Source organism: Bombina bombina, chromosome 2 (genome assembly GCF_027579735.1).
Source record: "Bombina bombina isolate aBomBom1 chromosome 2, aBomBom1.pri, whole genome shotgun sequence".
Taxonomy (NCBI): domain Eukaryota; kingdom Metazoa; phylum Chordata; class Amphibia; order Anura; family Bombinatoridae; genus Bombina; species Bombina bombina.
In genome coordinates this window covers 830,989,071-831,004,596 of record NC_069500.1, presented here as the reverse complement: position 1 = coordinate 831,004,596, position 15,526 = coordinate 830,989,071, and the positions used below count along the sequence as shown (strand labels likewise).

The 15,526-nt window shown below is 41.4% G+C and overlaps 1 protein-coding gene across 2 annotated transcripts in view; it reads left to right on the top strand.

Annotated features, from left to right (window-relative positions):
- The window catches only part of PIP5K1C (phosphatidylinositol-4-phosphate 5-kinase type 1 gamma), a 110,986-nt gene extending 96,762 nt beyond the window's left edge, over nt 1–14,224 (top strand). For both annotated transcript variants that reach the window (XM_053703125.1, XM_053703126.1), the window contains one exon: nt 13,581–14,224. In XM_053703125.1, the coding sequence (XP_053559100.1) occupies nt 13,581–13,583 (3 nt within the window). In that variant the 3' untranslated portion in view covers nt 13,584–14,224. The remainder of the gene's footprint in view (nt 1–13,580) is intronic.
- The last annotated feature ends 1,302 nt before the right edge of the window (nt 14,225–15,526 follow it).

Sequence of the window (15,526 nt, the reverse complement as noted above, 5' to 3'; positions counted from 1 at the left end):
TTAGCGCCAAAAATGACGCCATATCCGGAACACCGACACTTTTGGCGCAAAAAACCGTCAAAAATGACGCAACTTCCGGCGACACGTATGACGCCGGAAACAGAAAAAAGTTTTTGCGCCAAAAAAGTCAGCGCCAAGAATGACGCAATAAAATGAAGCATTTTCAGCCCCCGCGAGCCTAACAGCCCACAGGGAAAAGTCAAATTTTAAGGTAAGAAAAAATTTATTTATTCATATGCATTATCCCAAATATGAAACTGACTGTCTGAAATAAGGAACGTTGAACATCCTGAGTCAAGGCAAATAAATGTTTGAATACATATATTTAGAACTTTATATAAAAGTGCCCAACCATAGCTTAGAGTGTCACAGAAAATAAGACTTACTTACCCCAGGACACTCATCTACATGTAGTAGAAAGCCAAACCAGTACTGAAACGAGAATCAGTAGAGGTAATGGTATATATGAGTATATCGTCGATCTGAAAAGGGAGGTAAGAGATGAATCTCTACGACCGATAACAGAGAACCTATGAAATAGACCCCGTAGAAGGAGATCATTGAATTCAAATAGGCAATACTCTCCTCACATCCGTCTGACATTCACTGCACGCTGAGAGGAAAACCGGGTTCCAACCTGCTGCGGAGCGCATATCAACGTAGAATCTAGCACAAACTTACTTCACCACCTCAATAGGAGGCAAAGTTTGTAAAACTGATTTGTGGGTGTGGTGAGGGGTGTATTTATAGGCATTTTGAGGTTTGGGAAACTTTGCCCCTCCTGGTAGGAATGTATATCCCATACGTCACTAGCTCATGGACTCTTGCTAATTACATGAAAGAAATATATATATATATATATATACATACAGATATACATAGGAATATCTATTTAGAAATACATAGAACATATTCTGCTATGTGCAGAACATTGGAATGCCAAATATTTATAGTAAATACATAGTTAAAACCTTTTTCTTTCCTATGGCATGGAAAGTCCTAATTCTAATTACTAGTGGGATATCATCTCCTGGCCAACAAGAGACGCCAAAGAGCAACCCCACCAGAGCTTTTAAGTATCACTTCCCTTACCAATAACCCCCAGTCATTCTCTTTGCCTTGATCACGGGAGGATGACGAAGATGGTGTATGAAGATTTTTATCCTTTTAATGGGTACTTATCCCTGCAAGCAAGGATTGTGGCTATGCTGTGTCCATGTCAATCTCTTTAGTAAGAGTAATCGTGGCTACGCCTATCATAGAAAGCCAGAGTTGGTTACTCTGTTCTTTCTTTTCTATAGGTCCCTGGTAGAAATGGTAAAGCTGCCACACCTCAGGAAACAGCTCCTGCCTGACAGAGCAGGATCCACAGGTAAGTGCTTTCCCTTCTAGGTTTGAAGGTACCGGCACTATAGGGGTTAAATCCTTGTGTATAGTATTTGAATATGTTTTAGGGGCACTGCTTTTATGTGAACAGAGGCATTTTCTTATTGGGGCTCAGAGATGGAGAGTGTATTAAGTGTTTGACAGGTGTTTGTTTTACTTTTTACTTGTTGCAGTCGCTTTTTAACCTCAGCTTATTGGCCAAATCACTTTTACTGTGCTGCTGTTGGTTTTCGTGCTGTTTTTGTTTGGCGCAATTTAAAAAAATAAGTTTTTATTGTGTTCTCGTGACCGCTCCTCTGCACTTTTTCCGGTTTTCGGCTTCTCTGTTCAGTTTGGAGTTTACTGCGGCGAGTGTGGAGGTTCCATTTTTTTCTGCAACCGGCTGTTCCGGAAACATGGAGGTGTATTTTGCTACCGGGTGTGTCTGGTTTTCTGTGCTAGTGGGATAGCAACTTCTGGAGGGGTAAGACCTCAGCAGAGCTGAGGGTTTTAGCTGCTTATTTATGTTGTTTCAAATAAATAAATTTGATTTTTTTTTTTGTTAATTGTTCTGGAACTGATACCCAATTATGGACACTAATACTGAAGTTGATTAATTTGAAAAATGTTTATTGTGCTTGTAGGCTAAGATAATTCCTCCTGTACAGTTTTGCTCTTCATGTCTAAAACTTTAAAAAGTTTTTTAAAGATGTCTCTACCTGAGCCTCCTGTCTCTCAGGATAGTGTTATCCTAGCTACGCCTCCGCTTTCCCCTCAAGCTTTCCTCTAGTTGCACCTTTCAACAAATACAGCCCTTCTCTTCCCTCACATTTTCTTCATTCGAAACACACATGATTCGCTTATTCTCTCCCCTCTCTATACGCGTTGCAGTCATATACCGCTCAACTGGCTCCGCAACTCTATTTCTAGATCACTTTGCCGCCTGGCTACCTTACTTCCTTTCCTCGGATACCCCTGCCCTCATTCTCGGTGACTTCAACCTCCCTGTTGATAATCCCACTGCCTCCTCTGCAAAACAACTTCTGCAACTCACTTCCTCTTTCAGCCTGTCACAATGGACTGACTCTCCCACTTGCAAAGATGGTCACTCCCTTGATCTGATTTTCAGTTATCGATGCACTATCTCAAACTTCACAAACTCACCTTTTCCTATTTCTGACCACCACCTCCTCACTTGTACCATCACCTTCCTCCCTACAACTCTCCCTCTTTCTTCCCCTCACACTAAACTTCACAGAAGAATCAAGTCATTAGATCAGCAACAGCTCGCTAGCTCTCTCGAACCTCTTCTCTACTATTCAGGGACGCTTACAACCTACACTAACCTTCTAATCTCCACTGCTATCCCCTAAAACCTCATAGCATGTATGCCTATTAGCCCAGCTGTTTGTAGTTCATCTTCATAAGAGCCTACTACAACAGTGCAACTCTTGGCAGGACTCTCTCTCCCCATTTGATACCTGTAATCCTTTTTATATACCACCTCTGTTCATAGCGCTGCAGAACCTGTTGGCGCTCTACAAATACCTGATGATGATGATGATGATAATAATAATTCAGTGCCCTGTGGTTCCTCTCAACCTCCTGGGGGGATTTTCTACCTGGGGATTTTGCTGTGCAGATTACTTCTACTGTTTCTGCAGCTTTATCAGCTTTTCCAAAGGTTTCTGGTAAGCATAAAAGGAAATCCTAAACATATTAATGTTAGTAAGGCTGTCTCCGCTAAGGCTGCGTTAGTCAGTTTCTCAATTATCTGATGAGGATGATGCTTCAGTGGCTTCTGAGGGGGAATTGTCAAATTCTGATACTGTAGTAACCAATTCTGCAAATTCAGGAGATTAATTTCAGATTTAAGTGAGAACACCTTCAAGTTCTTTTGAAGGAGGTTCTTGCTACTTTGGAAGAATCGGACTCATCTGTTGCGAAGAATCCAAAGGTGTCTAGTAAGCTTAATAGGGTATATGATGTACTCTCATCTGTGGAAGTATTTCCAGTTCCAGACCGTATGGCAGATATTATAACTCAGGAATGGGATAAACCAGGGATTCCTTTTTCCCCGTCCCCTGTTTTTAAAAAGATGTTTCCTGTTGCTAATGCTATTTGTGATTCGTGGTGCACGGTGTCCAAGGTAGAGGAAGCTATCTCTACTCTGACTAAGAGAACTACTATTGAAGATAGTTACTCTTTCAAGAATCCTATGGATAAGAATCTTGAGGCTTTTTTGAAGAAGATGTACATTCATCAGGGATTACATTGGCAACCAGTTGCGAGTATACTACTACTATAGAGGAGATCCAAGACAGGACCAAGGCTCTTAAGCTAGCCAATACCTTTATTTTTGATGCCAACATGCAAGTTCTTAGGTTGGGTGGTAAGATTTCTGTTTTTACTATTTTAGCGCGCAGAGCTCTCTCCGATTAAAATCTTGAATGTAACATCTGCAGATCAAGTCCAAGCTTTTATCTCTGCCTTATAAGGGTATAACCTTGTTTGGACCAGGTCTGGCAGAATTATTTCTGACATTACAGGTGGAAAGGGTTCATTTCTACCTCAGGATAAAAAGAATAGTCCTAAGTGTCGCCAGAATTCTAATTTTCGTTCCTTTCATAACTTTAAGTGACAGAAGGCTTCCTCTTCCAGGTCAGATCAATCCAAGTCTTCTTGGAGGTCCAGTCAGCCTTGGAATAGGGGGAAGCAAGCTAAGAAGCCTTCCGTTGATTCTAAATCAGCATGAAGGGGCCGTCCCTGATCCTGTAGTGGATCAAGTAGGGGCAGGCTTTCTTTTTTTCCAGCAGGCTTGGATACGCGATGTTCCAGATTCTTGGACCATAGATATAGTATCCCACGGTTACAGAATAGGATTCAAATCTTGTCCTCCCCAGGGGCATGTTCCACCTGTCAAGGTTATCTGTGAACGAGATAAAGAGAGATGCTTTCTTAAACTGCATAAAGGACCTATCATCCCTGGGAGTGATTGTTCCAGTTCCTCTAGAAGAACATGGTCTAGGATTTTATTCAAATCTATTTGTAGTTCCCAAGAAGGAGGGCACTTTTCGTCCCATTCTGGACCTAAAGTGTCTCAATCAATTCCTCAGTATTCCATCCTTCAAGATGGAGACCATCCATTCTATTCTTCCTTTGGTCCAAAAGGGTCAGTTCATGACGACCATAGATCTGAAGGATGCATATCTTCATGTTCCTAGTCACAGGGATCATTAACCGTATCTAAGATTTTCCTTTCAGGACATACATTTTGGCCTTGCTACAGCTCCCAGAATTTTGACAAAAGTTTTGGGGGCTCTTCTGGCAGTGGTGAGGTCCCAGGGAATTGCTGTGGCGCCTTATCTAGACGACATTCTAGTTCAAGTACTGTCTTTTCATCTAGCAAGATCTCATACCGAGATGTTGTCTATTCTACGTTCCCACGGGTGGTATCTGGGAATCTGGGAAAGAGTTCACTTGTCCCAGACACAGATGGTGTGTTTCTTGGGAATAACCATAGATTCCCTGTCCATGAAGATTTTTCTGACGAACGTCAGAAAATCCAAACTTCATGTTTCTTGCCTGTCTCTCCAGTCTGCTATTTGTTTATCTGTGGCTCAATGCATGGAGGTGATTGGACTGATGGTTGCCTCCATGGACATCATTGCTTTTGCTCGGTTCCATCTGAGACCTCTGCAGCTATGCATGCTCAGTCAATGGAACGGGGATCACTCCGATATCTTGCAGACGATAAATGTGCATTCCCCAACAAGAGTCTCTCATGATGGGTTTCACAGGACCATCTGTCTCGGGGCACATGCTTCCTGAGGCCTTTGTGGGTGATTGTGACCACGGACGCTAGCCTGTTAGGCTGGGGAGCAGTTTGAGGTTTCTTAAAGACACAGGGTCTTTGGACTCCAGAGGAGTCATCTCTTCCGATGAGCAATTTTCTATGTTTTAATAGCTTGGCCTCGACTAGCTTTGGTCTGATTTATCAGATTTCAGTCGGACAACTTCACCTCGGTGGTCTACATCAATCACCAGGGAGGTACTCTGAGTTTCTTGGCAATGAAGGAGGTGTCTCGCATTCTCCAGTGGGTGGAGTCTCACAATTGCCATCTCTCTGCCATCCACATACCAGGGGTGGACAACTGGGAGGTGGATTTTCTAAGCAGGCAGACTTTTCATTCCGGAGAGTGGGCTCTCCACCCAGAGGTTTTCACAATGATAACTCTCAGGTGGGGGGTTCCGGAGTTGGATCTGATGGCATCTCATCAAAACGTCAAGCTTCCAAAGTACGGTTCAAGGTCAAGAGATCCTCAAGCCGTTCTGGCATCTAGCATACCTGTTTCCTCCATTTGCGTTGCTTCCACAAGTAATTGCTTCTGTGATTCTAATAGCTCCTGCATGGCCTCGCAGGATGTAGTTCGCGAATCTGGTGATGTCATCTCTTCCGCTGTGGAGGTTACCTTTCAGGAAGGACCTTCTACTTCAGAGTTCCTTTCTTCATCCAAATCTGGTTTCTCTGAAGCTGACTGCTTGGAGATTGAACGTCTAAGTTTAGCTAGACGTGGCTTCTCTGAAAAAGTCATAGATACTATGCTTCAGGCTCGTAAACCGGTTACTCGCAGAATTTACCATAGGGTATGGTGTAAATACCTTCATTGGTGTGATTCAAAAGGTTTTTCTTGGAACAAAGTAAGGGTTCCTCGAATTTTGGCTTTTCTTCAGGAGGGCCTGGAGATGGGTTTGTCAGTCAGTACTTTGAAGGGTTTTCTGCATAAACGTCTGACAGTTCTGCCAAATGTTCAGTCTTTTGTTCAGGCCTTGGTCAGTATCAGGCCGGTGTTTAAATCTGTTGCTCCTCCTTGGAGTCTTAACCTTGTTTTTAGAGTTTTGCAGCAGGCTCTGTTTGAGCCGATGCATTCAGTTAATATTAAATTACTATCTTGGAAGGTTTTGTTTTTTTTTGCTATTTCTTCTGTTCGCAGAGTTTCGAACTTTCGGCTCTGCAGTCTGGTTCCCCTTACCTTATTTTTCATGCTGATAAGGCGGTCCTTCGTACTAAGCTGGGGTTTCTCCCTAAGGTAGTGTAGGATCGCAATATTAATCAGGAAATTGTTGTTCCTTTTTGTCCTAACCCTTCTTCCCAGAAGGAACGTCTTTTGCAAAACTTGGATGTTGAGCGTGCTCTTAAATTTTACCTTCAAGCAACTAAAGATTTTCGGCAGACTTTTGCCCTGTTTGTTGTTTTCTCTGGTAAGTGTAGGGGTCAGAAGGCCACTTCTACAACTCTCTCTCTGTTGTTTCAAATAAATAAATTTGATTTTTTTTTTTGTTAATTGTTCTGGAACTGATACCCAATTATGGACACTAATACTGAAGTTGATTAATTTGAAAAATGTTTATTGTGCTTGTAGGCTAAGATAATTCCTCCTGTACAGTTTTGCTCTTCATGTCTAAAACTTTAAAAAGTTTTTTAAAGATGTCTCTACCTGAGCCTCCTGTCTCTCAGGATAGTGTTATCCTAGCTACGCCTCCGCTTTCCCCTCAAGCTTTCCTCTAGTTGCACCTTTCAACAAATACAGCCCTTCTCTTCCCTCACATTTTCTTCATTCGAAACACACATGATTCGCTTATTCTCTCCCCTCTCTATACGCGTTGCAGTCATATACCGCTCAACTGGCTCCGCAACTCTATTTCTAGATCACTTTGCCGCCTGGCTACCTTACTTCCTTTCCTCGGATACCCCTGCCCTCATTCTCGGTGACTTCAACCTCCCTGTTGATAATCCCACTGCCTCCTCTGCAAAACAACTTCTGCAACTCACTTCCTCTTTCAGCCTGTCACAATGGACTGACTCTCCCACTTGCAAAGATGGTCACTCCCTTGATCTGATTTTCAGTTATCGATGCACTATCTCAAACTTCACAAACTCACCTTTTCCTATTTCTGACCACCACCTCCTCACTTGTACCATCACCTTCCTCCCTACAACTCTCCCTCTTTCTTCCCCTCACACTAAACTTCACAGAAGAATCAAGTCATTAGATCAGCAACAGCTCGCTAGCTCTCTCGAACCTCTTCTCTACTATTCAGGGACGCTTACAACCTACACTAACCTTCTAATCTCCACTGCTATCCCCTAAAACCTCATAGCATGTATGCCTATTAGCCCAGCTGTTTGTAGTTCATCTTCATAAGAGCCTACTACAACAGTGCAACTCTTGGCAGGACTCTCTCTCCCCATTTGATACCTGTAATCCTTTTTATATACCACCTCTGTTCATAGCGCTGCAGAACCTGTTGGCGCTCTACAAATACCTGATGATGATGATGATGATAATAATAATTCAGTGCCCTGTGGTTCCTCTCAACCTCCTGGGGGGATTTTCTACCTGGGGATTTTGCTGTGCAGATTACTTCTACTGTTTCTGCAGCTTTATCAGCTTTTCCAAAGGTTTCTGGTAAGCATAAAAGGAAATCCTAAACATATTAATGTTAGTAAGGCTGTCTCCGCTAAGGCTGCGTTAGTCAGTTTCTCAATTATCTGATGAGGATGATGCTTCAGTGGCTTCTGAGGGGGAATTGTCAAATTCTGATACTGTAGTAACCAATTCTGCAAATTCAGGAGATTAATTTCAGATTTAAGTGAGAACACCTTCAAGTTCTTTTGAAGGAGGTTCTTGCTACTTTGGAAGAATCGGACTCATCTGTTGCGAAGAATCCAAAGGTGTCTAGTAAGCTTAATAGGGTATATGATGTACTCTCATCTGTGGAAGTATTTCCAGTTCCAGACCGTATGGCAGATATTATAACTCAGGAATGGGATAAACCAGGGATTCCTTTTTCCCCGTCCCCTGTTTTTAAAAAGATGTTTCCTGTTGCTAATGCTATTTGTGATTCGTGGTGCACGGTGTCCAAGGTAGAGGAAGCTATCTCTACTCTGACTAAGAGAACTACTATTGAAGATAGTTACTCTTTCAAGAATCCTATGGATAAGAATCTTGAGGCTTTTTTGAAGAAGATGTACATTCATCAGGGATTACATTGGCAACCAGTTGCGAGTATACTACTACTATAGAGGAGATCCAAGACAGGACCAAGGCTCTTAAGCTAGCCAATACCTTTATTTTTGATGCCAACATGCAAGTTCTTAGGTTGGGTGGTAAGATTTCTGTTTTTACTATTTTAGCGCGCAGAGCTCTCTCCGATTAAAATCTTGAATGTAACATCTGCAGATCAAGTCCAAGCTTTTATCTCTGCCTTATAAGGGTATAACCTTGTTTGGACCAGGTCTGGCAGAATTATTTCTGACATTACAGGTGGAAAGGGTTCATTTCTACCTCAGGATAAAAAGAATAGTCCTAAGTGTCGCCAGAATTCTAATTTTCGTTCCTTTCATAACTTTAAGTGACAGAAGGCTTCCTCTTCCAGGTCAGATCAATCCAAGTCTTCTTGGAGGTCCAGTCAGCCTTGGAATAGGGGGAAGCAAGCTAAGAAGCCTTCCGTTGATTCTAAATCAGCATGAAGGGGCCGTCCCTGATCCTGTAGTGGATCAAGTAGGGGCAGGCTTTCTTTTTTTCCAGCAGGCTTGGATACGCGATGTTCCAGATTCTTGGACCATAGATATAGTATCCCACGGTTACAGAATAGGATTCAAATCTTGTCCTCCCCAGGGGCATGTTCCACCTGTCAAGGTTATCTGTGAACGAGATAAAGAGAGATGCTTTCTTAAACTGCATAAAGGACCTATCATCCCTGGGAGTGATTGTTCCAGTTCCTCTAGAAGAACATGGTCTAGGATTTTATTCAAATCTATTTGTAGTTCCCAAGAAGGAGGGCACTTTTCGTCCCATTCTGGACCTAAAGTGTCTCAATCAATTCCTCAGTATTCCATCCTTCAAGATGGAGACCATCCATTCTATTCTTCCTTTGGTCCAAAAGGGTCAGTTCATGACGACCATAGATCTGAAGGATGCATATCTTCATGTTCCTAGTCACAGGGATCATTAACCGTATCTAAGATTTTCCTTTCAGGACATACATTTTGGCCTTGCTACAGCTCCCAGAATTTTGACAAAAGTTTTGGGGGCTCTTCTGGCAGTGGTGAGGTCCCAGGGAATTGCTGTGGCGCCTTATCTAGACGACATTCTAGTTCAAGTACTGTCTTTTCATCTAGCAAGATCTCATACCGAGATGTTGTCTATTCTACGTTCCCACGGGTGGTATCTGGGAATCTGGGAAAGAGTTCACTTGTCCCAGACACAGATGGTGTGTTTCTTGGGAATAACCATAGATTCCCTGTCCATGAAGATTTTTCTGACGAACGTCAGAAAATCCAAACTTCATGTTTCTTGCCTGTCTCTCCAGTCTGCTATTTGTTTATCTGTGGCTCAATGCATGGAGGTGATTGGACTGATGGTTGCCTCCATGGACATCATTGCTTTTGCTCGGTTCCATCTGAGACCTCTGCAGCTATGCATGCTCAGTCAATGGAACGGGGATCACTCCGATATCTTGCAGACGATAAATGTGCATTCCCCAACAAGAGTCTCTCATGATGGGTTTCACAGGACCATCTGTCTCGGGGCACATGCTTCCTGAGGCCTTTGTGGGTGATTGTGACCACGGACGCTAGCCTGTTAGGCTGGGGAGCAGTTTGAGGTTTCTTAAAGACACAGGGTCTTTGGACTCCAGAGGAGTCATCTCTTCCGATGAGCAATTTTCTATGTTTTAATAGCTTGGCCTCGACTAGCTTTGGTCTGATTTATCAGATTTCAGTCGGACAACTTCACCTCGGTGGTCTACATCAATCACCAGGGAGGTACTCTGAGTTTCTTGGCAATGAAGGAGGTGTCTCGCATTCTCCAGTGGGTGGAGTCTCACAATTGCCATCTCTCTGCCATCCACATACCAGGGGTGGACAACTGGGAGGTGGATTTTCTAAGCAGGCAGACTTTTCATTCCGGAGAGTGGGCTCTCCACCCAGAGGTTTTCACAATGATAACTCTCAGGTGGGGGGTTCCGGAGTTGGATCTGATGGCATCTCATCAAAACGTCAAGCTTCCAAAGTACGGTTCAAGGTCAAGAGATCCTCAAGCCGTTCTGGCATCTAGCATACCTGTTTCCTCCATTTGCGTTGCTTCCACAAGTAATTGCTTCTGTGATTCTAATAGCTCCTGCATGGCCTCGCAGGATGTAGTTCGCGAATCTGGTGATGTCATCTCTTCCGCTGTGGAGGTTACCTTTCAGGAAGGACCTTCTACTTCAGAGTTCCTTTCTTCATCCAAATCTGGTTTCTCTGAAGCTGACTGCTTGGAGATTGAACGTCTAAGTTTAGCTAGACGTGGCTTCTCTGAAAAAGTCATAGATACTATGCTTCAGGCTCGTAAACCGGTTACTCGCAGAATTTACCATAGGGTATGGTGTAAATACCTTCATTGGTGTGATTCAAAAGGTTTTTCTTGGAACAAAGTAAGGGTTCCTCGAATTTTGGCTTTTCTTCAGGAGGGCCTGGAGATGGGTTTGTCAGTCAGTACTTTGAAGGGTTTTCTGCATAAACGTCTGACAGTTCTGCCAAATGTTCAGTCTTTTGTTCAGGCCTTGGTCAGTATCAGGCCGGTGTTTAAATCTGTTGCTCCTCCTTGGAGTCTTAACCTTGTTTTTAGAGTTTTGCAGCAGGCTCTGTTTGAGCCGATGCATTCAGTTAATATTAAATTACTATCTTGGAAGGTTTTGTTTTTTTTGCTATTTCTTCTGTTCGCAGAGTTTCGAACTTTCGGCTCTGCAGTCTGGTTCCCCTTACCTTATTTTTCATGCTGATAAGGCGGTCCTTCGTACTAAGCTGGGGTTTCTCCCTAAGGTAGTGTAGGATCGCAATATTAATCAGGAAATTGTTGTTCCTTTTTGTCCTAACCCTTCTTCCCAGAAGGAACGTCTTTTGCAAAACTTGGATGTTGAGCGTGCTCTTAAATTTTACCTTCAAGCAACTAAAGATTTTCGGCAGACTTTTGCCCTGTTTGTTGTTTTCTCTGGTAAGTGTAGGGGTCAGAAGGCCACTTCTACAACTCTCTCTCTGGTTTAGAAGTGTTATCTGTTAAGCTTATGAGAAAGCTGGACAGCAGCCTTCTGAGAGATATACGGCTCATTCCAGTAGAGCTGTTTCATCTTCTTGGGCTTTCAAAAATGAAGCTTCTGTGGAGCAAATCTGTAAGGCGACCACTTGGTCCTCTATACATGCTTTTCCAAATTCTATAAATGTGATACTTTTGCCTCAGCTACAGCTTCTTTTGGGAGAAAGGTTCTTCATGCGGTGGTGCGGCGGACACCTGTCTATTTCTCCATCCTTATTCATTCTGTGTCCTCTAGCTTGGGTATTGGTTCCCACTAGTAATTAGAATGTTTTGTGGACTCTCCATGCCATAGAAAAGAAAACTAAATTTCTTTCCGGGCATGGAGAGTTCAGGACCCGCCCTTATTCAAATTTAAGACGGCAGGTTTTTTTGTCTAGTCCTCAGGCACCTCTATACCCTTGTGTTATCATCTTTTTCCATTTCCCTTCAGCCGAATGACTGGGGGTTATGGGTAAGGGAAGTGATACTTAACAGCTCTGCAGGGGTGCTCTTTGCCGCCTCCTGCTGGCCATGAGTGGATATCCCTCTAGTAATTTAGAATGTTTTGTGGACTCGCCATGCCCGGAAAGAAAGAAATTTATCAGGTAAGCATACATGTTGTTTTTAAATATTAATATTGCATACATTTTTTTTTTCATGTTTTCATCTACTTAACTGCAAAGGGCTCCAATGCACTTATATATATGTCTAAATATGTATAGATATGCATTTATGTGTTTATATGTGTATATATGTCTGTAAATACATATATACACATATAAATAAATACATCTGTACACATATGTAGACATTTATATACACATACACACACATATACATCTTTAGACATGTATATGTATGTATTGCAATGATAAAGCCCTTTGCCTGCCTTTTTTTTCTCTAACACCTGAGACCTCCTATCTTTTGTGAGACTTTTGTTTCACAGAACAGTTAACCAGAGCTCTGAGGACGAGGGTTAACTTGAATTGTGCTCAAGCAATCACGCTTACTTTTAACTTGTAATACCAGGGCAATTTAACCTGTGCACAAATGAACACGAAAAGCCGATACCGCTTACGGCCAAACGTTTGCGCTCCATTTGTAATCTTGCTTATAGTGTGTTCAATAAAGACATGGAAACATGTTTGTGTGTCGTTTCAGCAAATTATGCTTTTCTGTTGTTAGGACTTGAAGATGACGATCAGATAGATACAATTTTATGAACAATTTATGCAGAAAAGTCCAAGTAATTCCAAAAGCTTTGCATTATTTTTGTTGTGGCAACTTTATGCTAGACTGAGGTAGTGACTGTTTGATTCTTTGTCCCCCTCCAACAACAGTATCTTATTTAAAGGGCCATTATAGTCAGATAATTACATGCTCTATTTCATTACAACATGTCATTTTAAGAGTAGCAGCCCTGCACGTCTGTGTGTTTAACTCTGCAAATGGGTTAAACACATAATAAAAGTACCTTTCGGGACCATAGCACTGCTGATCTCAAGCAGAAACTGCTGCTGATCCAATCAGCAGTGCTAGTCGCACTGCTGTTTCCGATTGGTACTTTGTAGAGGTTCAGGGTGGCTAGTCTTAAAAGAAAATGCTCTAATGCATTAGTGTGGAATTTCTTTGATTATAGTGGCCCTTTAATTGACAGTGAACACTTTGTAATTTCAAGATTTTCTGCAGTCTTGCAGTAATCTAAAATCTTTGAATTTGTCTTCTTGTTTACTTCAATTGTTTTTCAAAGGTTATACTCCACCCACCTCTTGCTCTTAAGAGGAGGCACCTGTCAGGGCCGGTTACTGGAGTAGATGAGGCTTGCCACTGTTATTTTGTTAGCCAAACTATAATTGTTTTGCAGTTCTTTATCTTATCTTTGCTGGTGCCAATTAGGAGTAAATATATGGCAGGGTAAGGTGATTTGCGAAAGTCCACTTCCAATTCTCATTTTTCAGACTTAACGGGAAAAGGGGACAAAATTAAATAATAAATCTATTGCAAGGTTGTTTTACAATGCATTATTACAACTTTTAGATTCCAATCTCCTAGAGTTTTATGTCTCTTTAATCAAGCTCTCCTTTTTTTCCCCCTCAGTAATCGCTATGCAGATTCCAGATGCACAGAAAATAGCTGGATAATTCCCCCGTAAAGGCTGGATTGAAGATAAAGGGGCAGTTACCCTTGAACCTGTTACAGATTTGAGAAGATAGGGGTGTGAAACCCCCATTCCTCATAATACACTGCACTATATCCCAATATCTGTATTCATACTGTAAGCCTTCTCCTTGAGTATGCAGACATCTCTGGGTCTGTGGGATTCTTTTCCAGCAAACTGCACTTTTATTGAGTTAGGGTTAGTAATAACTTCCCTTCCAGAAGAGGTCAACTCTTAAGCTGTTGTGGGAATTCACAGCTCCTACTGACAGATAAAGTTTTTAAGTTTGAATGTGATTTTAGGAGCCAAACAAGCCTATGCTCTCACACTACATATCCCAAAATGCACTTGTGTGACAGACCAATCTAATGAGATGTCTGAGTGCTTTCTCCTGCATCTCCAATCTAATTTGGTTACTGCATGAATATATCTTTCATATATTTTTGCATTATGATTTTTTTTTTTTAAAGCACGTATATTGAGGTTGGGTGAACCGGTGATTAGAAGATGTAATTCTCCAAACCTCATGCATTACTTTGTTGTTTCTTGTTTTAAATTTTGTCTCCCCCCCCCCCCCCCCCCCCCCCCCATTTAATGGAAAGATGGGTGGCTTGCGAATATAGTATTAAATGCCATGCATGCTATATGCGTTTTAGTGTTCCACTGCTCAGGGGTACTGGCAGACTAGACAGTCCCATGAGCAAATCTTACAGTGGAAGATTGAAAAACAGACCCAAAAGAGGTGCAGAATTGTACACATTCCCTTGCAAACCTGTACACCCTATTTATTTATCCACAAGCACAATCTTTTAAGGCATTCCATTCACTAAAAATATTTATTAGCTATCAAGTAGCATTTATTTCCTAGCACATTTTTGAAAGGCTGGTTAACTGTGCTCCGTCCATCCTTGTACCTAAACAGGTGATGCACACATTTTATTTTGCATTTGACGGCAATAAAACTCCTTTTTGGAAGGGTTGACATAAATCTCCCAAGCTCCTTATATTTTACAATATCCCATTGTGTGTATGTGTGTATTTAATGGTGTTTATTTTAAATTAATTTTTTTTTTTTTTTTTTTTTTTTAGAATTGTTCAGGTTGCTTCTGATTTGTGCTATTTGTTTTTAAGCAGCAGTGCAAAATGCAATAGAAAACCAGTCTATAAACAGGGGCCACACAAATATTTTTTTAAAGGGACACTAAACCAAATTTTTTTTATTTTCTTATTCAGATAGAGCATGCAATTTTAAGCAACTTTCTAATTTACTTCTATTAGCTATTTTTCTTTGTTCTCTTGCTATAGAGATAGCAAGCGCTATAAAGTGCGCTGAACCTAAAATGGGCCGGCTCCTAAGCATTACATTCCTGCTCTTTAAATAAATATAGCAAGAAAACAAAGAAAAAATGATAATAGGAGTAAATTAGAAAGATAATTAAAATTGCATGCTCTATCCGAATATTAAAGAAAACATGTGGGTTTAGTGTGCTTTTAAAAATAGGAGGAAACAATATATGCTCTTAAAAATCTATTGTACTGCTGTATTAGAAGTAATCTTTGGGGCCAGATTTGTCACTTTTTAGTTTGAATTGTATTGCACAGTTTTGTGTTTGTGTGCACCGTTTATGTTATTTTATTATATTATGTGTATTTGATGCAGCAAAGGTTTATATTTATATTGTCTTATATATATTTTTTTTTTTATCCTCGAGGCTGTAATTATGGCCATATAATATGTCCACTTCCTGAGAACGCCATGCATACCTAATAGATACATTTATTTTGTATTCTTCATTTCTGGGACTGTGTGCCGATGTCATTTTTGTATTTAGGTTGTATTGTGAACATAAAAGCTTCAGTTTCAGTAGCTAGATGTAACCATGAA